General features: G+C 43.8%; 1 protein-coding gene across 2 annotated transcripts in view; it reads left to right on the top strand.

Annotated features, from left to right (window-relative positions):
• Nucleotides 1-23803, top strand: part of KATNA1 (katanin catalytic subunit A1) — a 39967-nt gene that overhangs the window by 331 nt on the left and 15833 nt on the right. Inside the window, exons 2-5 of one of the 2 annotated variants that reach the window (XM_062186908.1) lie at nt 10193-10436; nt 11424-11598; nt 13900-14057; nt 16702-16882. In XM_062186908.1, the coding sequence (XP_062042892.1) occupies nt 11437-11598; nt 13900-14057; nt 16702-16882 (501 nt within the window). In that variant the 5' untranslated portion in view covers nt 10193-10436; nt 11424-11436. The remainder of the gene's footprint in view (nt 1-10192; nt 10437-11423; nt 11599-13899; nt 14058-16701; nt 16883-23803) is intronic. The other variant, XM_062186909.1, reaches the window with a different exon arrangement.

The raw sequence follows: 23803 nt of genomic DNA, 5'->3' as shown, positions 1-23803 counted from the left end.
GGGCGACACCTGCCCTGCCTGGGGAATCCTGTCAGGGGCGCCTGTCGGACCCTGGGCCGCTGTCGGCTGAGGGAACGTGTGTCCGGTTCGCGTTTTTGGCTGGCCCGCGTCCACGCCCCCGGAGAAACCCCGCAGGCCTGGACCTTGGGAAGCAGCGTGCTTGCCCCCGGCTGGTTGGGCGGGCGCGGTATCGTGGAGCACGGTGGTCTGCGGTGCAATCCCGCGCCCCGTGTCCTCGGGGAAGGCTTGGCTCCCGCCCGGCTCAGTGTTGTTCGGCCCCTGGAGAGATCGCATCCCCCGAAACCTTCGCTCCACACGGCGCGCGTTACCGTGACAGAGGCAGACTCGGGTTCCTGAGAGCCTCGGGCGAGCGCCAGCCCGGATCTGGTCAAAGATGGTTTCCTCTTCCCCGCTGTGTGTTACCGGCTCCGACAGGCCGGGTGCCGCCGCCAGCTGCTGCCAGCCCTTCAGTTACTGCCGAACTCATTGCTGATGCTTCAGACTGCGCGCGCTAGATCTTTGCTGCGTGGTCACAATGATAGCACCTTCGTAGGGGTCAAAAAAGATTCGTACTAAATGTCTCCGTATACAGCCAGATTCCACCCCACCCCCAGGAGATGTGTTGTGTTTTCTTTTTAAACCATCAGTTCTTATGGAAAGAAATAGCAGCAAAATTCTTTGCCTTGTATTCGCAGTAACAATCCGCGTGGGCTGTATCGTGTTTTAAAAATAAAAATGCCCTGCTGATGCATTTTTTTCCACATTCCTAGACTGTGAAAAGCTATATAAAGCTCAGTTGTGGCGCTGGTTGTTCAAGACGCCTTTCTGTTTTGTAGATTATGAGGCATTCTATATAGTCTACAAGGGGTTCTGCGTATTATTTTGAAATGTGTATCACAGTTATGACAAGTATTGAGGGTTACAGAATCTGTTAGAGTTTACTGTATTAACAACATTGTTAAATTTCTGTTTCTAGCAAATGGTTTGGGCTTTTATTTTCTAGGCTACTTGGCTGTCTAAAAAAGATAACATATCAAAACAATGTGGACACTGGTGGTAACACACTAAATAGATATTGCATGTGGTGTTGATTGTTAGGGCTTTGAATATGGCTTTTTAATTACGTTTTAATTGTACTTACTGATTTGTTCAGGCAAATTGAACAAAAGTTTAAAACCAGATAGACATTTAGGGAACCTTTTTTTCCTGAAATTTCTTTTTGGTGTTTTTTTGTAAAATAATAATAATTTTGTCTTGCCTGAATATTCATGATATGATTGTAAAGGTTAAGAGAAATGTATGCCATGCTGTGATTGGTCACGGGTCATTCATTTGTTGAACGTATTTATAATTACCAGTGACTGCAGTTCACGTGTGCTTGCTTTCATGGCCCAGAGATGAATGTTCTAAAAATTGTTTACTAACGTATTGCCACTTGGGAAGTCACACACGATTTGTTCACTGAAATGCTGGGAGGCTGTGTGATCTGTTTTTTGTTTTAGGTGATCAGTTTTGCAGATAAATATTGTTTAAACACCTCCAGACTTCCGACATTGATGCTGATTAATAGTAGTCTATCCTTGTCTCCTCTCACTAAGCAAATAAACAAATCTATCTAGAATAAAATGGCACCCTGTCCAGTAAACAAAAAGGGTTTCAAGGTCTGGTTCTGAATTTATTTTGTCTTCTGTGCATTTACTTGCAACTCAGTGAGTGCTTCTTACCTATTTCCTGAATGAATGACCTGTGTACTTTACAGTAGAAACTGCAATATTAGTGGAACCCAGCTTGGGATCTCTTGTTAAATGGGTGAAGTAGTCTTCTTATATGTGGAATAGAGAGGCATCCATATTTGTTGTTTAGGGAGAGAGTGGGAATCATGAACGCAAATATTTGCCTGATCCTGTTCAGTCTCTTTGATCACTTCTGTAGAAAAACAGTACTTCAAGTCTCTTTGTGGCCACATTGTACTGCATCACATCCTAAGTTTGCTAGAAATTTTGCTGAAAAATTCAATTTTTAGTATTTAATTTTAAGAAGATGGCTGTTATTGAATTAAAAGTTCATAGTGCAACTTGATCAGTTTAAATAAATTAATTTAACCATTAGGTAAATCATAAATACTCAAGCCATGTAAGCAGAAGGGTGGTCCTGTAAGAAAAATGTGTAGGGAAAGCTGGCTATGGGCTAGAGCAGGCATGGTCTGTGGTTGTTTTTTCTCTAGTATGTGTAACCAAGGGTCTGAATTTGAGACAGTCTCATCTTCCTAAGTGTTCTATTAACCCACTGAGTTCCAGGTTTTCAGTTCTGTGAATATTTCAACGAAATTGATCCTGGTGCTTTAAAGTAGGTTGGAAATCATAATCTAGAGTTTTTATATTCTTTATTACCATTAAGAATGAAAATATAGATTGTCCTATAAGAGGGCACTGGGACAATATGGTATCCTTTACGCAGATAAGATGGCTATAAATAACAAAAAAGTGACTTTCATGACTTGTCCAATTATTTTTGGTGGAAAGAAGCAGATGAAGGGGTGGGCTATATTCCATTTTTGACAGTGTGTTGTTGGTTTCACATGACATGACATACTTTGACATCATCATTGTTCTTACTGTTTGTGGATAATGCAGCCTCTCATATCAAATATGATATCATCTGGGACAGTGGTAGGTCCACGAGGGTTACACTTTCTTCCTCCTGATGGTTTTCAGTGCATCATTTCAGACACACTAAGCAGATGTGTGTGTGTGTCTCTCTTTCTCTTTTTTTTTTTTTAAAGATTTTTTATTTATCTGAAAGAGTTACACAGAGAGAGAAAAGGGGGCAGAGAGAGAGGTCTTCCATCCGCTGGTTCGCTCCTCAGTTAGCTGCAACAGCCGGAGCTGCACCAATCCGAAGCCAGGAGCAGGAGCTTCTTGCAGGTCTACCACATGGGTTCAGGGGCCTAAGCACTTGGGCCATCTTCCACTCCTTTCCCAGGCCATAGCAGGGAGCTGGATCGGAAAATGAGCAGCTGGGACCCAAACCAGCATCTATTTGGGATGTCAGCACTGCAGGCAGCAGCTTTACCTGCTATGCCACAGAGCCAGCCCCGCAGATGTCTCTTGAAATCCAACAATTTTATGAGATCATTCTTGTCTTTGTTCACAAATTTGTGAATAATCCATGCATTTATGATATCAATTATTTGAGTGAACAAAAGCCAGTAACATCTTTTTACTTTTTTTTTTTAAAGACCTTTATTAGCAGGTGCTTGGAGTTTGTTGACTTTTTTGAAAAAGTCAAGTTGTAAGCTTTTATTACAAATTAAAAATGAAATTCTTAAAAATCTCATCTTGGCCGGCGCCGCAGCTCACTTGGCTAATCCTCCGCCTGTGGCACCATCACCCCGGGTTCTAGTCCCAGTTGGGGCGCCGGATTCTGTCCCGGTTACTCCTCTTCCAGTCCAGTTCTCTGCTGTGGCCCGGGAAGGCAGTGGAGGATGGCCCAGGTCCTTGGGCCCTTCTCCCGCATGAGAGACCAGGAGGAAGCACCTGGCTCCTGGCTTTGGATCGGCGCAGCCGTAGTGGCCATTTGGGGGGTGAACCAACAGAAAGGAAGACCTTTCTCACTGTCTAACTCTGCCTGTCAAAAAAAAAAAAAAATCTCATTTTGACCAGATATGAAACAATTTAAAAACCTTTAAAGGTGTATTGAGAAAAACCAGGCTATTTTTTTTTTAAGGTTTTATTTATTTGTTTGAAAGGCAGAGTTACACAGAGAGAGAAGGAGAGGCAAAGACAGAGAGAGAGAGAGGTCTTTGATCTGCTGGTTCACTCCCCAATTGGCCACAACAGCCGGAGCTGCACCAATCTGAAGCCAGGAGCCAGGAGCTTCCTCCGGGTCTTCTCACACCCAGGTGCAGGGGCCCAAGGACTTGGGCTATCCTCCACTGCTTTCCCAGGCCATAGCAGAGGGCTGGATCGGAAGTGGAGCAGCTGGGACTTGAACCAGTGCCCTTATGGGATGCCAGCACTGCAGGCAGTGGCTTTACCTGCTATGCCACAGCGCTGGCTCCAAAACCAGGCTTTTTTAAAAAAAAATGTTTGTCATTACCAAAAAGAGACATCATTTTTTTACTTCTTAATACAGGTGGAATATTTGGAAAACAACCAATCATGTATGTCCACTCCGCCACTGAAATTGTTATCAGTTCCCAGTACCTTTGGTTGAGGCACATGGACTCTTTTTATTTCTTTTTTCCATAGTTGAACCTTGCCAGATGGTTCCACTGTACTGTAATTCATTCCAGCAATGTTGCATTTATTTCCTAACCATGAGAATCTCATTATTTATATTAAGGCTGAATTAAAATACTACTCTCTTGTCAGTTTCATAAGACACTTGTTTAGTCTGTTTTCCCTTGTGGTACCTGTAGTATGGAATCGAGTACTTCCAGGTTGTACCAACGAGTCATAACCAGTGAATAGGTAGTCAAAAAAAAAAAAAATAGAATGTGATTGTGGATTCTCTAACACTGTAGGCATTTGTAGAACAACCGTATTCCCAAGTGCACAGGCCACACAGCTTATCAGTACATAACCAGAAGTCGTAACACAGTAGAGTTTGTCAGACAGCAAGTTAGTACACTACACATTGCTGTGTGGTTTACATTGTCACAGGGTCCTCACTACAGGATTGTAGGACAGCTATTTTCAAACACCAATCATTTGAAATGCAGGGAATTCCCAGAAGTAAAATGACAACCTAGGGGCCGGCGCTGTGGCGCAGCGGGTTAACGCCCTGGCCTGAAGCACCGGCATCCCATATGGACGCTGGTTCGAGACCTGCTGCTCCACTTCTGATCCAGCTCTCTGCTATGGCCTGGCTATCGCGTGGTAGACCAGGAAGAAGCTCCTGTCTCCTGCCTCCTGACTTCAGATCAGTGCAGCTCCGGCCGTTGCGGCCAGTTGGGGAGTGAACCAGCAGATGGAGGACCTCTCTCTCTCTCTCTCTCTCTGCTTCTCCTCTCTGTGTAACTCTGACTTTCTTTTTTTTTTTTTTTTTTTAATTTTTAATTTTATTTTATTATTTTTTATTTTTTTTTGACAGAGTGGACAGTGAGAGAGAGAAACAGAGAGAAAGGTCTTCCTTTTTGCCGTTGGTTCACCCTCCAATGACCGCTGCGGACAGTGCATCTCACTGATCCGAAGCCAGGAGCCAGGTGCTTCTCGTGGTCTCCCATGCAGGGCAGGGCCCAAGCACTTGGGCCATCCTCCACTGCCTTCCTGGGCCATAGCAGAGAGCTGGCCTGGAAGAGGGACAACCGGGATAGAATCTGGCGCCCCAACCGGGACTAGAACCCAGTGTGCTGGCGCCGCAAGGCGGAGGATTAGCCTGTTAAGCCACGGCGCCGGCCTGACTTTCAAATAAATAAATAAATCTTAAAAAAAAATGACAACCTAGTCATAGAAGATACTTTGATGAAATGCATTTCTTTTCTTTTTTTTTTTTTTTTTTTTTTTAAGATTTGTTTTGTTGCTTGACAGGCAGGGTTAGCAAGAGGGAGAGACTGAGAAAGAGATCATCTATCCTCAGGTTCATTCCCCAAGTGGTCCTAATGACCTAGGGCTGGGCCAGTACACAGACCTGGAACTCCACCCAGGTCTCCATGTGGGTGGCAGGGGTCCAGGCACTGGGGCCATCTTCCACTGCTTGCTCAGGCACATTAGCAGGGAGCTGGATTGGAAGTGGAGCAGAGCCATGACCGTAGCCAGCATGCATATGGGATGCTGATATCATAGGCAACAGCTTAACCCGCTGTGCCACCACATAAATGCATTTCTTTATGTTACATATCAGTTTGTTCAGTTAAACATTAAGTAACTTTTGCAGTAAAGTTTATGCCATTTTTGGAATGAATTTAAAATAATTTCAATTGCTCTAATCACAGATTACTTTTCTCAAATGAACAGAATTTTAAAAACATTATTTCAAGTGGTATATTTATTGTTCAATTTTAAGATTATGCATGTCCTATGTATAGGTCTGTGGGATATAATGAGTTAATATTGAACTAGTAGGTAATGTTTATAGTTCATACTTGCTAAAAGATGGTCTACTAGCTTTTTAAAGATGTATTTTATTTGTTTGAAAATCAGAGTGACACAGAGAGTAGGAGAGCAGAGAGCGATCTTCTGTCTGCTGGTTCATTCCCCAAATGGCTGCATGGGTGCGGTTGGGCCAGGGCCAGGCTGCATCTAGGAACCTAGAACTCCATCTACGGCTTCCACATGGGTGGCAGGGACCCAAGTACTTGGACTGTCTTCCGCTGCCTTCTCAGGCACATTAGCAAGGAGCTGGATCAGGAACAGAGCAACCAGGACTCAAACTAGTGCTCTGATATGGGGTGCCTGCGTTGCAGGCTGAGGCTTAACCTGGTGTTCTGCAATACTGTCCCCTGTCGGCTTTTTTTTCCCCAATAGAGAAATTCGAAACAGCGCAACCGGGTCTCAAACCAGTGCTCTGATACGGGGTGCCTGCGTTGCAGGCTGAGGCTTAATCTGGTGTTCCGCAATATTGTCCCCTACCAGCTTTTTTCCCCAATAGAGAAATTTCTTCAAGTATTTCCAGATATGGTAGTAGATAAACCCAGTTTTTGTCCTCCTCCAGTGTAATGTTAGGAATTATAGGATATATTCTTGAAAATTGGAGGATCTCATAAATATGTAGTACTGACATTGATTTGAGAAGGATGTTTTAGGTTTAAAGAGTATTAAAGAAATGAGAAAAATCACTTTTGTCTATCATTTAGTGTACTGTGGCTACTTTCATACTGTATTCTGTTTCTTTGATAACGAAGAATGTTTCAGGTCCTTTGTTAATGTAACCTTGGATTGACTTTTTGTTTCTGTTTGCTGGAAATGTCAGTCCATTGACTCCTAAGGAATTTTTTCTGACAAGAAAGGAGCTTAAATACAGAAGGCCTAGAGTGATTTCTGCGAGGTTGGGGCCATTGAACCAGGGCCCTGAAAAAAGAAAAACAAGAAGACTGCCTGTATATAAGTAACAACTAATTACAATTTTTGTTAAGTAGGAGAAAGATAGGGATATGGAGGGGGTCCATTAAGGAAGAGAGGGGAAAGAATGAGACGCTTGATATTGAAGCTCATCTGGATCAACCCTGTACTTCAGCAGCTAGCCCCAGTCACACTCTTCTAACACTTGCCCAGACTAATGTCACTATGAGGTGTGGACAGAAGTAGTCCAGTCCCATGGGGATCAAGTTGAAATCCTTGCTTCATAGGGATGAACAGGGATCAAGGAACATAATAGTGCTAGGTCAGGAACTGGACAAAGGCAAGAAATCTTGGTAGTTAAGACAGCAACCTGGCAGTGTTCATTCTTTCAAAGATTTATTGACATCTGCTATGTGCCAAGCATGGTTCTAGGTGCTAAGGATACGTCAGTAAATGACAGACACATAGGTCCTGACCATGAAGCTTTTATTTAGATGGAATATTATCAGTGGTCATGAGAGCGTCAAGAGTGTCATCATTTAGGTCATGGGATTTCTCTCCTTCTCTTTTGGACCTCAGATGCCTGGTCTTTGAGTTACTCGTAGACTTCTGTTCATAGTTGTACTGCTTCATAATAAATCACTCCATAACAGTGACTTAGACATTTGTTACCCCACAGTTTCTTTGGGTCAGGAATCTGGGCACAGGCTATAATCAGTCATCAGCCAGGACTGTAGTCATGTCAGGGCTAAAGAAGGATTCACTTCCAAGTTTGTTCACAAGGCTGTTGGAAGGATTCAGTTCCTCACTCATTGTTGGTCTGAAGCTTCCCTCAGTTTTTTTGCCACATGAACCTTTGCACTGGGCAGCTCACTACATGTTACCTGGTTTCCCATTGAGTGGGCCAGCAAGAGACAGCTAGTAAGTTGGAAATCACGGTCAGAAACAGCATTCTATTATTTTTGCGTATGTGTTAGAAGCCCACATTCAAGAGAAGGTAGTTACATATGGGCATGGAAACCAAGAAGCAGAGGTCATTGAGAGCTATCTGGGAGGCTCGCTGTGATAGTCCATATATATAAAGTTCTTTTGTTGTATTTATATAATTTCTGCAGCAAAAGACTTTTTTAATGACTATGGGGTGCTTGGTAGGCCAAAACGTGTTTTATTTATTTTTAGTTTCTCTGTTACTCTTCATCCAATTTCTATGCTCAGATTTCATCTTGTTTTTTTCTATATGTACTTTTTGGTTTGTTCTTAGTCTTTTTCTTTCTTTCTAGCTTCCTAAGAGGATAACTTGCTTGGTTATATTCACTCTTTTATGATAGTGAGTCGTGGTGAGTCTCTACTGTAGTGTTCAACCACTCCCCAGCATTTTGATATTGTGTACTTGCCCCAGTCCTACCACTTGGGGATCCTTAGTCTGGGAACTGCTCTTTTGTTTCTTGGTTGTTATGTGTGAGTGGAGGAGTGGCAGCAAGACCACTCTAAAGAGCTACTGGGTTGACCTCCCCCCTCTATCCAGGCAGAGGTTTGGCCTGAATTGCCCTGCTGTCTGTGTCTGATACTGGGTTAGCATTGCTGATTTTCGGCCCTAAAATGGGAAAGGAATAGGGTGAACAATGATTGGCCAAGGCAAAAAAGTCAGAAAGGACACAGTTAGAAAACCCTGATCTGGCCTGTTTCTCTCTGGGCTGCCATGTATCCTCCCCACACATTAGCATCCAGCTGCCACCATCATTTCAGTGGTTTTTCATCAATCTTCCTTAACTGCCTGGGACTCTTCTAGGATTGGTTTTCAGAGAGAGCATTAACAGCTCTCTTGGTTTCTTTTCTTATATGTGAAAATTGAACCTGATACTGAGATGAAAGAAGTTTGGGTTTAATCATCTTTTTTTTTTTTTTATTAAACTTTTATTTAATGAATATAAATTTCCAAAGTATAGCTTGTGGGTTACAATGGCTTCCTCATCTTAATATGGTATCCTAATACATAGTTTGTGACATGTATTCATCAAGCCTAACGAGGTAAAGAATCCGTAGTTATAATTTAGCTGGTTAGAGAAGAGAACTACCTAAGGCTGGCAGAGAGTAGAAACCTGAGGTGGCTGGTGTGATTTTGATGTCCCTGCTTCTCCACTGAGGTGGTGACACCATCTCCCACTAATCTGTCTAATAAGGAGTATCTGCCTTTTTCTGCTCTGGGAACGCAGTGCTGATTTTTAGCTCCAGTCAGTGTTTCTTGTCTATTAATTTTGCATCCTATAATCTTCTTAATTCTAGGTTGTAGCTACATGACTACCTTCTCTTGTCTTTTTGGTCCTAACAAATAGTGCGTCTGACTGATATTCCTGTTTGGCCTGTCATCATCATCTTTGCCCTGCCTCCTGGTCAGCTATTCTACTGAAACTCAAGAAATACATTTGGCATGCTTTTTTCACAGGAATTCCCATCTAAGAGTGAAGAGTTTAAATACATAGAATGTAAGAACTGTAGTTGTCTCTATCATATTTAGCTCTGTTGCATAACTTGATCTTAACCATGGTGGGGCAGGAGGGACTATCCAAAAACATCATTTTGGAAAAGTTCTGAATAGATTAAATTAAGCCAGGTAGAGTGGTCTCCATGGAAGTTATTTCTGTTCATCTGAGACACACCTCTTTGGATATCCTGATGTACAACAGAAGTCAAAGTTTCATTTACTTCATACTTTTTTCTATTCTCAGCTTTCCGGTGATCTCTCATGATTTCTTTGTGTTTTTAGTTCCCCAGGCTTGAAACTTCACTTTCAATGTCTTCCCTATACGGTGAATTTCTAAATACACAGTAATCTCAACAGTTCTTTCACCATAAGGATTTCAGATTTGCTTCTTTTTATCCCCTTAGCCTCAATCCTAATCAAAATTGTTGCCATCTTTTAAAAGCACTTAGATCTTCCTGAACTTCACTCTACTATTTACAAGTTAACAAATACTGGCACTCACTGTCAACGTTAACAGAAGTCATATCAGGTGCATATTTCTGGTGCTGTGTATGCATGTCCATATCTTACTGAGATCAGCGGTTAGGCGTGGATCTTGTATATGGAAAATAAGGGATAGCCTGTATTGAAGACCTACTTGTAATAGTCATTTATTCTTTACAATAAAACTCCTGGAAATAGTTAAGTAGTTACTATCCCTGTTTTACAGATTTTAAAACTGAAGCATTGGGCTGGCGCTGTGACGTAGCAGGTTAAAGTCCCATATGGGCACCAGTTCTACCCCTAGCTGTTCCACCCAATCCAGCTCCCTGCTAATGCATCTGGGAAAGAAGTAGAAGATGGTACAAGTGCTTGAGTCCCTGCAGCCACGTGGGAAATCCAGAAGAAGCTCCTGGCTTTGGCCTGGCCGAGCCCAGGGCTGTTGTAGCCATTTGGGGAGTGAACTAGCAAATGTAAGACTTCTCTCCCTGTCTGTCTCTACCTCTGTAACTCTGTCTCTGAAATAAATGAAATAAATGTTTAAAAAAAAAAAAAAAGGAAAGAAAAAGCTGAAGCACAGAAAAAAGTTAGGGAAATTGACTAACTGGAAGAATTATAATTCTTTTTTAAAAATGTTTATTTTTAGTTTATTTTGGAAAGCAGAGCAACAGAGAGAGAGACAGAGAGAGAGAAGGAAACACAGAGCGAGATCTTTTATCCACTGGTTCATTCCCTAAGTGGTTTACTCCAGCAACCACTGGAGCTGTGCTATGCCTAAACCAGAAACTGGAAAAAAGAGCTTTTAACAGGTCTCCCACGTGGGTGCAGGGGCCAAGCACTTGGGCCATCTGCTGCTTTCCCAGGCACATTACCAGGGAGCTGCATCAGAAGTGGAGTAGTTGGGACTCGAATCTGTTGTAGACAGCAGTTTAATCTGCTATACCACAATGTTGGCCCCAGAATTATAATTCTAACCAAGGTGTTTCTAATTTCAAAACACATGTGTTTTCTTTAATACTTCCAAAATATGTATCTAACATTCAACATTCATTCTGCAGATGTTTAATAAGATTGACACATCTTTTAGATGCAAATCCTGCTGTCAAAGAACTTAGTCAAGTAGAGAGACGTGGACAGATGCCTTGAGAGGAAAGTCCCAGTGACATGCTAGGGGCCATTAGAAGAGGAAGAGCTTATTTTGATCCACAGAGTTCAGGAGGATGTCCTGGAAGCAGTGCTGTCTGGGCTGGGCTTTGACACAGAGGGAGGGTTTGGGTGAGGCAACCAAAGTGCTGTTTTGAAGAAGAGGAAATACAGGAATGAAGTGTAGAGATGGGAAGTGAGGTCCTCGTGAGTGTGAGTTCCCTGATGGAGCTCCGGAAGGCATACTTTTAAAAAACTTTTTGGAACTTATTTTTAAGAGATGCACAATATGAAAATGTTTCTTTTTTCTTTTTTAGCTTACAGTTGAGCATGAGTCTTCTTATGATTAGTGAGAATGTAAAGTTGGCTCGTGAATATGCGTTGCTGGGAAACTATGATTCTGCCATGGTCTATTATCAGGGAGTTCTTGACCAAATGAACAAGTATCTATACTCAGTGAAAGATACATACCTTCAGCAGAAATGGCAACAGGTAAGACTCTGGGCTGCTGTACCTTTTTAATTGTGTTAACAAGAGAAGATTGAGATCCATTGCCGGTGGAACATGCAATTATACCTTAAGAAAGTGTGATTTGTTACATGGATTTGTATTTAATGTTACTTGAAACTCTGTTAATAAGCACCCACTCTCACTGTCAGCAGATTAAATATATACGTGTGTATATATTTAATGGTTATACATTATAAATGTATTTAATACCACCAAACTGTACACTCAGGAATACACACACACACACACAATTTGAAAGGCAGAGAGACAGAGTAAATCTGCTGGTTCACTCCCTAGATATCTGTAACAGCCAGGACTGGGCCAGGCTAACTCCAGGAGCCCAGAACTTTATCTGGGTTTCCCACATGGGTGGCAGGAACCCAGCTGCTTAAGCTGCTTATTGAACTAAGGTATTGTGATGTGGAATGCAAGTGTTCTAACTACTCCGACTACTTAACTGCTAGACTGAACATCTGCCCTTATATGTGGTTTTAAAATTGAGCCATGGGAGCTGGCGTTGTGGCATAATGGTTTAAGCTGCTGCCTGCAGTGCCAGCATGCCATATGGGTGCTGGTTTGTGTCCTGGCTGCTCCACTTCCAATCCAGTCCCTGCTAATGCACCTGGAAAAGCTGAAGTCCTTTGGCCCCTTTACCCACATGGGAAACCCAAATGAAGCTCCTGGCTTTGGCCTGGCCCTGGCCATTGTGGCCATTCAGAGAGTGAATCAGCAGATAGAAGATCTCTCTCTGTCTCTCCCTCTCTCTCTCTCTCTCTGTTACAGATGAATCCTTTCCTAAAAAAAAAAAAAAAAAAAAAAAAAAAAAAAAAAAAAAGCCATGGGGCCAGTGCTGTGGTGTAGTGGGTAAAGCCACAGCCTACAGTGCTGGCATCCCATTTGGGCACCAGTTCAAGTCCCGGCTGCTCCGTTTCCAATCCAGCTCTCTGCTATGGCCTAGGAAAGCAGTGGAAGATGACCCAAGTGCTTGGGCCTCTGCACCCGGGTGGGAGACCTGAAGAAGCTCCTGGCTCTTAGCTTCTGATTGGTGCAGCTCCGGCTGATGCAGCCAATTGGGGAGTGAACCAGCAGATGAAAGACCTGTCTGTCTGTTTGTCTCTGTCTCTCTCTCTCTCTCCTGCCTCTTCATCTCTCTCTTTGTAACTCTGACTTTCAGATACCTTGGTTGGGCAGCCAGTGTTGTAACATAAGTAGGTTAAGCCACCACCTGCGACTGCAGTATCCATATGGTCCCCAGTTCATATCCTGACTGCTCTACTTCCCGTCCAGCTGCCTGCTAATGTGCCTGGCAAAGCAGTGGAAAATGGCCCAGTCTGTGGCCCTTCTACCCATGTGGGAGACCTGAAGAAGCTTCAGGCTCCTGGCTTCAGCATTGCCCAGCCTCAACTGTTGCAGCCATTTAGGGATTAAGCCAACAGATGGAAGATCTCTTTATCTCTGTTTTTCCTTCTCTGCCTTTCAGATAAATAATTTTTCTAAAAAATCTTGGTTGTATGTGAATTGAGACCTTTGTTCTTTGAAGCTATAAAATATAAAACTATAGATTGCGATCCATTAGTGTGTTGTAGATTCTGATCAGCGTTTTAAATTATGTAGCATAGAAACCATTAAAAAACGATGTTTAAAAGTTTTATTTTTGTTAAATTTTAAAGTTATAGCTACTTTTTTTTTTTGACAGGCAGAGTGGACAGTGAGAGAGAGAGAGAAAGGTCCTCCTTTTCTGTTGGTTCACCCCCCCAATGGCCGCTGTGGCCTGCGCACCGTGCTGATCCAAAGCCAGGAGTCAGGTGCCTCTCCTGGTCTCCCATGTGGGTGCAGGGCCCAAAGACTTGGGCCATCCTCCACTGCCTTCCTGGGCCACAGCAGAGAGCTGGACTGGAAGAGGAGCAACTGGGACAGAATCTGGCGCCCCGACTGGGATTAGAACCTGGGGTGGCAGCGCTGCAGGCGGAGGATTAGCCTATTGAGCCGCGGCGCCAGCCTATAGCTACCTTTTAACTTATGTTATTTGAGTAAGGATTATTAGTCAGTAATGTGGTTTAATTGTCCAAGTTGTTTAATTCATTTTTCACAATAATTTTGCATTTGAAGACAAAGAAGAAATAAACCATTGTGAAAAATTTGACAGAATAGCTTTGTGTGGTTTACTTGATAACTGATGCCAAAATGGAGGTTTCTGACATCTCTAATAAGTGGCCCTACTTTAATCTTAGTAGTGATTTGTAAATTGTGGAGATGTAAAAGGACCTTCTTCTTTGAAACTAGGTGTGGCAGGAAATAAATGTGGAGGCTAAGCATGTGAAGGATATCATGAAAACGCTGGAGAGCTTTAAGCTGGACAGCACTCCCTTGAAAGCAGCACAGCATGAAGTTCCAGCCTCTGAGGGCGAAGTCTGGTCCTTGCCTGTACCTGTTGAACGAAGGTAAGTGGAGACTTTAAGAAACCAGTTGGCTCAGAAAACAACAGTGGTTATGTCTAGGAGGAAGTCTGCGAGACTGAGAGGGAGGGGAGGAAGTTTTTTACTGAATATCGGTTTATAACTCTGGAGTTTTGTATCATGTGATTCTATGCCCTATTTTGATAAATAAAATATAGGTGGAAATAAGCTAAATATATGCTTTCATGAATGAGCTGAAAGTAGTCAAGACAGCATTATCATAGAGAAGGAGAATGGGGCTGGGAATTGAAGTTATCTAGGCTTTTTACCCTTATCTGTAGCTTTTGGGAAATACTGTTACCTTCTGGGCTTTGAGTTTTTCTTATGTAATGTGAAGCAGTTAAACGCACTGGATCTCAAACAAGATGTCCCAGAATACTACTATTAAGCCATACAGCTGCTAGCGTTGAAAAATGGCTTTTTTAATTCACAGAGAAAAATTAAAAATGAAATATTCTAAATTTTCAGATTTTTCTTTGGCATTTCCTACCCCCTCCCCCCCCAGCTTCTTACTACTGAGTACCATCAAATGAGCTCTTAATGAAACTGACATTTGCTAAAATGCTCTAAACAGCCAATCATGCTTAGTCAGTTTCACTGCATGTTTTTTAACTGACAAGTATGCGGGTAGATGCTTATTCTCTATCTCACTTAGTAGATTTCTTAGTATTGTGGATTCACATGTATGACTTACCGTGGCTTTCTAGAAATAGCAGTTATGACTTCAGGTTCTTTGCTTTCTGACCAGTTAGAGAACCTTGTATTAAGACGTTGCTAAGAGGTTTTTCAGTTTCAGCGTTCTGTCATTGTAACTGTGAAGTTTGGATTTTATTTTGTAATAATAGGAGCTGAATATTTAGCACCCAAAGTGTTGTGAGCGTGTTAGGCTTCATGTAGTAAGTCATTTGTTCCTCACGATGAGCCTTCTCTGTAAGCCATGTTGTCCCTGTATATGAGATAAAAGAGCTGAGGTGCAGTGAGGTTAGCCATCTTGTCCCCAGGATCACTAAGCTAGTGATGCTGCTGACTGGTCTGCAGATGATTCTGGTGGAGATAGAATCTGAACCCCGTCCTGGAGCCTGGGAAGTCCAGCGTCGGGCTGCTGCCCAGTTCGGTACTTGGTGAGGATTCTCTTCCTGAGTAGATGGCCACCTTCTCTGCCTGCTCACGGGGCAGAGAGTGAGTGATCTCTCTGGTGACGGGGATAAGGACACTAACCTGTCCTGACTCACCTTTATTTCATTTTGCCTTGGTTACTTCCTTCCTCCAGATAGTCACATTGGGAGTTGAAGCTTTAAGATAATGAATTCTGGAGGTACGCAGTTAGTCTGGAACAACTCTATTTCTTTTCTTGGTAAGATCTTTTCAATGCATTGATGTGCCCAGTAAAAAATCAGTTGATTTTTAGTGAAGTATTTGGTCACCTCGATCTCACAAGCAGAAGCAGTAGGATTCTCTTTCAGGGGTAATGGGATGTTAAGCCCTAAATAGGGTCCCTTCTTTTTGCTTGATTTGTTTCTTGTTTTCTTTTTTTTTGGACAGGCAGAGTGGATAGTTAGAGAGAGAGAGAGAGAGAGAAAGGTCTTCCTTTTGCCGTTGGTTCACCCTCCAATGGCCGCCGCGGCCGGCGCATCGCACTGATCCGAAGCCAGGAGCCAGGTGCTTCCTCCTGGTCTCCCATGGGGTGCAGGGCCCAAGCACTTGGGCCATCCTCCACTGCCTTCCCGGGCCATAGCAGAGAGCTGGCCTGGAAGAGGGGCAACCCGGATAGAATCTGGCGCCCCAACCGGGACTAGAACCCGATGTGCCGGCGCCACAAAGCGGAGGATTAGCCTGTTAAGCCACAGCGCCGGCCTTGTTTCTTTTTTTTTCTTCTTACTTTGTTGTTGTTGTTGTTAAGATTTATTTATTTGAAAGGCAGAGGGATACAGAGAGAAAGAGAGAGAGAGGTCTTCCATCCACTGACTCACTGTCTAAATGCCTGCAACAGCCAGTTGCTGGGCCAGGCTGAAATCTGGAGCCAGAATTTTCATCTGAGTCTCCCTCATGGGTAGCAAGGACCCAAGCACGTGGACCATCATTTCTGCTTTCCCAGGTATGTTAGCAGGAGGCTGGATCAGGAACTCCAGTGTCTGATGCCCGTATCACAAGCAGCAGCTCAGCCCACTGCACCACAGTGCCAACCCCATTTCTTGATTTCTTTGATATCTTTTCCTCTCCCTGATTTTTGAATGCTCTGAATTACTATTAAGTTCTCTTTGACTTTATTTATTGATTATATCTGCTCCTTCTTGTAATATAGTTAACTTGCTTCCTTTCAAAGCTGTTATTTTTCTGTTTGTCTTCATCTGTACTCATGCCTGGGAGAATCATTCTTTCTTCAGCTGTGTTGGTGATTCTCACTGGGAATCACCTGCACTGTATTCTCCTCGTTAAATCCCCACAGCAGGCATGTCAGATTTAAATTTCAGATCTAGCGTTCACCGTCCTGAAATTTGTTCACTACGATCTTGTTCAGTTATTGCCTCTATAGACTCATAGATGCTAACTTAACACACTATGTGTGTTTACCCATATCTGGACCAAAAGCCAGAGGTGCTTACAACTTTAATACCTTGTGTTTGATTAGACCATCACCAGGACCTAGAAAACGCCAGTCTCCTCAGTACAGTGATCCGAAACCACATGGTAACCGGCCAAGCACAGCTGTCAGAGTTCACCGTCCGTCCGCACAAAATCTTCACAATGACAGAGGGAAAGCTGTTCGTTGTCGTGAAAAGAAAGAACAGAATAAAGGAAGAGAGGAAAAGGTAAATGTTACTGATTTTCATAAATGGTAGTTACTTACAAACCACAAAATGAAGGCTACAAATTTCTGCAAGTTTTAGTCATCAGTGTGCAAGTGTTGTCACAAAACCTTAGCTATACTGCATGTGCGTAGGCTGGAATCATTCAACAGATAGTTTTGGCTGTTGTTTGTAACTCTGTGTCTGATGTAATTTCAGACTGGTGAACAAGTCCCTGGAATGGTATCAGGAGCTTCCTTACATTCTTTGCCTAGTTTAATGGTTATTAATCCCTTGTATTTGCCTCTTTCATTATATTCCCTGGATGCCTTTATTTTTCTAAGTTGAGAATAACTTGTAGGTGTAATGCCCTTTACCTTTTAGTATTTCAGTGTATATGTCCTTATGTACTGGGATATTCTTTTACATAAACACAACACAGTTATTAAAGATAGAAATGTTATGTTGATATTGAACTGTTAACTAATGCTCAGACTCTGATGAAATTTTGCCTGTCATCCCAGTGGTGTCATTTATAGCTGTCTACCCTTTCCTCCCTCCTGGATCATGACCAACACAGAATCGCAGATTACCTGTCCAATATCTGTAGTCTCTTTTAAATGTAAACACTTCTTTGGCCTTTGTCTTTCTTGGTCTGGCATTTTCAAAGAGTATTTTTATATTTTTATTTATTTCCAGAAGTAGAGTTACAGATAGAGGGAGATACAGAGAGAGACATCTTCCATCTGCTGATTCACTCCCCAAATGGCAGCAGAGGCCAGAGCTGAGCTGATCAGAAGCCAGGAGCCAGGAGCTTCTTCCAAGTCTCCCACGTGGGTGTAGGGGCTCAAACACCTGTGCCGTCCTCTACTGCTTTCCCAGGCCATAGCAGAGAGCTAGATCAGAAGAATAGCAGCGGGGACTTGAACCGGCACCCACATGGGATGCTGGTACCACAGGCAGAGGCTTTAGCCCACTATGCCACAGTGCCAGCCCCATGGGCTGTGTATTTGGTAGAATGTCCTCAGTTTGGGTTTTTGTCTGATGGCTGGACATGATTAGATCAAGATTGCGCTCTTTTGGCGGGAATGCCCTTGCAATGATCTTCTGTTCTGTCTGTGTATCTCATAGGATGGCACAGGGTGTCTCTTCTATTACTGGTGATAATTTGGATTGCTTGGTTTTGATAGTATTTGCCAGGTGTCTCTTCTATAAAGTTACCATTTTTTTCTTTGTAATGATTTAGGAAAAGATGCTTTGAGGTTGATAATGATTCTGTTTCTCATCAATATTCAGTCTATTTGTTTTAGTATCCAGTAATTCTAGTCTGAATCAATCATTCCTTTCTGATTGCAAAATCATGATTTTCTAATGCTGCTATTCTGGATTAGTTATTTAGCATTCTATGAAGAAAAACTTTGTCTTCTTCCCCTTTGTACTTACAAACATCGTAAGTATGGACTTGTGGGTTCTGATTGTATACAGTAAGTTACAATCTGGTACTATCATCATTATTTTGATTTTTTTTTTTTTTTTTTTGGACAGGCAGAGTGGACAGTGAGAGAGAGAGAGAAATCTGGTCTTCCTTTTGCCATTGGTTCACCCTCCAATGGCCGCTGTGGCCAGCGCACCACGCTGATCCAATGGCAGGAGCCAGGTGCTTCTCCTGGTCTCCCATGTGGGTGCAGGGCCCAGGGACTTGGGCCCACCATCCTCCACTGCACTCCCAGGCCACAGCAGAAAGCTGGCCTGGAAGAGGGGCAACCGGGACAGAATCCGGCGTCCCGACCAGGACTAGAACCCAGTGTACCAGCGCTGCAGGCGGAGGATTAGCCTATTGAGCCGTGGCGCAGGCCATTATTTTGATTTGAGAAATAGGGGATCTTCAATGCTGGATCCTCTGTCTTTTTAATATGTACCCATTATTCTCTGAGCACCTTCTTGTTTTCTGACCCACTGTGATGTCCCAGGCTCAACCTGTATCTCGTCTGCCCTATTCCTGGGAGGTTTGGTTCCTATTCTTGGGAAATAGTATTTAGAGACCAAGATTTTGATGCCAGTGAATTTCTTTGAGGGTTTATAGGAACTTAGCTTCTGTCTTCTCTACTTCTACCACTTCTCCCTCTCCTCCCCTCGCCTGCCCAAATAGCCACCACATATGGAGCTGGGCCAGGCTGAAGCCAGGAACCTGGAACTCTTATCAGGATCTCCTACATGGGTGGCAGGGACCCAAGCACTCAGGCCATCTCCTGCTGCCTACTCAGGCACATAGTGACCTGGATCAGAAGTGAAGCAGCCAGGACTTGAACCAGTGCTCATGTGGGTTGCCAGCATCACAGGTGGCAGCTTAACTGGCTGCACCACAACGCCAACTCCAAAGTAACATTTTCAGCTACATAGGAAGTGCTCAGTAAGCATTAGCTGTTATTTCCCCCAAACATTCCAGGTAACTTAGAGTTTACTGTGTTTGCCCTTAGATTACACAGGTTTTCCATTATGTTGAGGTGTTTTGTTGTTGTTGTTGTTGTTTTAATTTAATTTTTTGAGAGGCAGAATTACAGACAGGGAGAGACAGAGATAAAGGTCTTCCATCTGCTTGTTCACTCCCCAAATGGCCACAACAGCTGGAGGTGAGCCAATCCCAAGCCAGGAGCCAGGAGCTTCCTGCAGGTCTCCCACATGGGTGCAGGGGCCCAATTTTCTATCACTTTCTCAGGCCATTAGCAGAGGGCTGGATCAAAAGAGGAGCAGCTGGGACACAAATCAGTGCCCATGTGGGATGCTGGCACCACAGGCATAGGCTTAGCCTACTACACCACAACACCAGCCTCCCACACCAAACCCCCCTTTTTTATTTTAAGATTTTATTTATTTGAAAGACAGAGGTGTGTGTGTGTGTGTGTGTGTATAGAGAGAGAGAGAGAGAGGAGAGAGAGAGAAAGAGAAAGTTCTTCCATCTGCTGGTTCACTCCCCAAATGGCTGCGACAGCTGTAGCTGGGCCAGGCTGAAGCCAGGAGCCAGGAGCTTCTTCAGGTCTCCCGTGTTGGTGACAGGAGCCCAGGACTTGGGCATCTTCTACAGCTTTCCCAGGCACATTGGGAGCTGCATCGGAAGTGGAGCAGCTTAACCTGGTATGCCATATGGCCCTCAGTCAAGTATTAGCTGTTAGTTGGAAACATAATTTTGCCGTTGCCCTTTAGTTTCCATTTCTCCAGAACAGAGCAGAGGAAGAATGGATGCTAGAAAAGAGTACCTTGGCAGCGGTCAGAGGAAGTCTTCTCTCCAGCAGTCAGAGGAAGTCTTCTCTCCAGCATCTAGATGGTAGAATTATGCTGGTGGAAGGAGTCAGAAACTTTCTTGTACTGAGCGTAGGTCTTACTTTGTTACTTGTAAAAATCTGCTTAGAACTTCAAGCAAGGGGCCTATGAAGGCAGAGAACAAGTGTATAGAATAGATTTTCTTCCCAAGTTAGTCAGTGTGTGGAACTCAGTCTGGGTCTCCTACATGAGTGACAGGGACCTAACAAGTTGAGGCATCACCTGCTGCCTTTCAGGGTGCACATTAGGAGGAAGCTGGATTGGAAGTCGAGGCAGTCATTGAACCCCAGGCACCCCAAGTGGCAGCTTAATCATCACATCACTGTTTTCACCCCAGTCTCTCTTTATTGGTGTGTTTAGATGCTAACAAAATTGTTAAGACTTAAGTCTGCCCTTTTTTGTTTTCTGATCGGTGTTTTTTTTTTCTGTGTTCTTTTCCCTATTTTATTTTATTTTATTTTATTTTATTTTTTTGACAGGCAGAGTGGACAGTGAGAGAGAGAGAGTCCCACCTTCTTATGAGTTACTTGAATATTATTTAGAACTCTACTTTATCTGTAGTGTGTTTGACTATGTCTCTGTATTGCCTTTTTTAGTGGTTCTTCTAGATATTTTGTAAACTTAAGGAACTTAGAGTGGTTTATCATTGGTGTCATTGGATCATTGGATAGGTTTGAGTGAAGTACAGAAATCTTATCTTTGTATCTTTCTACCCTTCCCACTTGTAATTATCCTAAATTCTTTTTTCTCTATCATTCAGAAACACATCAGACAGTATTGTAACTTTTATTGTAGTCGTCAAACATAATTTAAATCTAAGGAGAGGAGAGAAGGCCTGTTGTTTCAGAGGGCTCCAAGAAAATCATGGAGGGGCCAGTGCTGTGGCATAGCAGGTAAAGCTGCCATCTGTAGCACAGCATCCTAAATGCGTGCTGTTTCAAAACCTGTCTGTTCCACTTCCTTTTTTTTTCTTTTTTAAGGATTATTTATTTATTTGAAAGGCAGAGCTAGAGAGAAGCAGAGGCAGAGAGAGGGGGGGGGTCTTCCATCCACTGATTCACTCCCCAGATGGCCACAATGGCTGGAGCTTAGTCTGTTCTAAGTCAGGAGTCAGGTCTCCCACGTGGGTGCAGGGGCCCAAGGACTTGGGCCATCTTCCGCTGCTCTTCCAGGCTATAGCAGGGAGCTGGATTGGAAGAGAAACAGCCGGGACTAGAACTGGCACCCATGTGGGATGCCAGCACTTCAGGCTGAAGCTTTAACCCACTGCGCCACAGCACCGGCCCCTGTTCCACTTCTGATTCAGCTCCCTGCTAATGTGCCTGGGTAAGGGGAGGAAGATGACCTAAGTGCTCAGGCCCTGCATCCACGTGGGAGACGCTGAAGAAGTTCCTGATTTCCTAGCTTTGGCCTAGCTCAGGCCTGGTATGGCAGTAGCAGCTATTTGGTGAGTAAACCAGCAGATGGAAGATCTCAATATCTCTTTCTCTTCTCTCTCTCCCTCTCCCTCCCTCCCTCTCCCCTCCCCCTCTCCCTCCCCTTCCCCTTCTCTCCCTGTAATTCTCTGCCTTTCAAATAAAAAAAAATTTAATGGGCGCCGGGTTCCAGTCCCGGTTGCTCCTCTTCCAGTCCAGCTCTCTGCTGTGGCCCGGGAAGGCAGTGGAGGATGGCCCAAGTGCTTGGGCCTCTGCACCCGCGTGGGAGACCAGGAGGAAGCACCTGGCTCCTGGCTTTGGATCGGCGCAGCGCCAGCCGCAGCGGCCATTTGGGGAGTGAACCAACAGAAAGAAGACCCTTCTCTCTGTCTCCCTCTCTCACTGTCTGTAACTCTACCTGTAAAATAAATTTAAAAAAAAAAAAAATTCAGTGTGCTTAATTTGGGGAATTTAAAAAAAAATTTAAAAGAAAGATCATGGAAAAATGAAAATTTTTAAACCCTCCCTTGTACTTATCCATATTCTTGCTTACTCTGTTCTTTCTTTCTCCCTGGTGTTTAAGGTTCTTACATTGTTTTCTGTTTAGAGAGTTTCAGCCATTTATCGTGGGTTGGTCTTCTGGCAATAAAATTTTCTTTGATTTCGTTAATCTAAAAAAATTTTTATTTCCTCTTAATTTCTGAAGGATTTTTTTTGCTGGGTATGGTATTCTGGGTTGATGGCTGTTTTCTTTCTGCAACTGAAAAATATTGTCCTGTTTTCTCCTAGTTCCCCAATTTTGTAAGGAGAAAGAAATCTACTTTCATTAGAATTGTTTTTCTCTGTAGGCAAGGCATTGACTTTCTTTTTTTTTTTTTTTTTGTTTTTTGTTTTTTGTTTTTTGTTTGACAGGCAGAGTGGATAGTGAGAGAGAGAGACAGAGAGAAAGGTCTTCCTTTTTGCCGTTGGTTCACCCTCCAATGGCCACCGCGGCCAGCATGCTACAGCCAGCACACCGTGCTGATCCGAAGGCAGGAGCCAGGTGCTTCCTCCTGGTCTCCCATGGGGTGCAGGGCCCAAGCACTTGGGCCATCCTCCACTGCACTCCCGGGCCATAGCAGAGAGCTGGCCTGGAAGAGGGGCAACCGGGACAGAATCCAGTGCCCTGACCGAGACTAGAACCTGGTGTGCTGGCGCCGCAAGGCAGAGGATTAGCCTATTGAGCCACGGCGCCAGCCGACATTTTCTATTTTTAAAAAAATTTATTTATTTATTTGAAAGGCAGAGCTACAGAGAGATATTTTCCATCCACTGGTTCACTGCCTAAATGGCCACAGTGGCCGGAGCTGGGCCAATCCAAAGCCAGGAGCCAGGAGCTTCCCAGGTCTCCCAAGTAGGTGCAAGGGCCCAAGGACTTAGGCCATCCTCTGCTCTTTTCCCGGGCGCATTAGCAGGGATCTCGATTGGAAGTGGAGCAGCCAGGTCTCAAACTGGCATCCATATGGGATGCTATTCTACTATGAGTCTGAAATCATGTGTTTTTAAAATCAGTAGGTTTAGTTCCTACATTATGGTAAATACAGTATTTTAGCAATACTGCTAAAAGGTGAGAATCATAAGTAGTTGTGGAACTTCGAACACCTCTGATCTATTAACTGTTCCAAATACCTGAGTTTAATGACCCAATCACTGGGTTAGGTACTTTGCTTCTTTAGTTTCACTGGCTTTATCTGCTATGCCACAGCACTGGCCCCTAGATGTTTTTTCATATTGTAAGACTAGATGTTCTGTTTAACTAACTTCTGACACTTTGACAAGGAAGGTAGGGGTGGCACTGTTGGCAGGTGGAGGTAGAAGTCCAGGTTTTGATACCAGGGTACAGACAGGGGCCCTTTCTGTGCTGGCGGGCTGTGGTGCAAGTTCTCCATGTGATCTCCAGTTTGTGGTTGGGTGGCCTTTTCTGATTCTCTGCAAGTACTCCTCTGACACCTCCCAGTGCCTCAGGAAGTCCTGGGTCAGGGCGGAAGTCCAGGTGCTTTCCACTAACTAGTGGGGTTGGTGTGGGGGAGGCAGTTAAGGACCAGCTTTCTCTTTGGACTGTGGTAGCACCCTGCTGGGGATTGAGGGCCTCATTACAGGGTCACAAAGGCGGGAAGTCTAGGTCCCCCACTTGGCCTTTGCTGGCCTGGGCCACCCCAAGGCTACAGCTCCT

This window comes from Lepus europaeus, chromosome 3 (assembly GCF_033115175.1).
Source record: "Lepus europaeus isolate LE1 chromosome 3, mLepTim1.pri, whole genome shotgun sequence".
Taxonomy (NCBI): Eukaryota; Metazoa; Chordata; class Mammalia; order Lagomorpha; family Leporidae; genus Lepus; species Lepus europaeus.
This window is presented reverse-complemented; position numbering and strand designations above follow the sequence as displayed.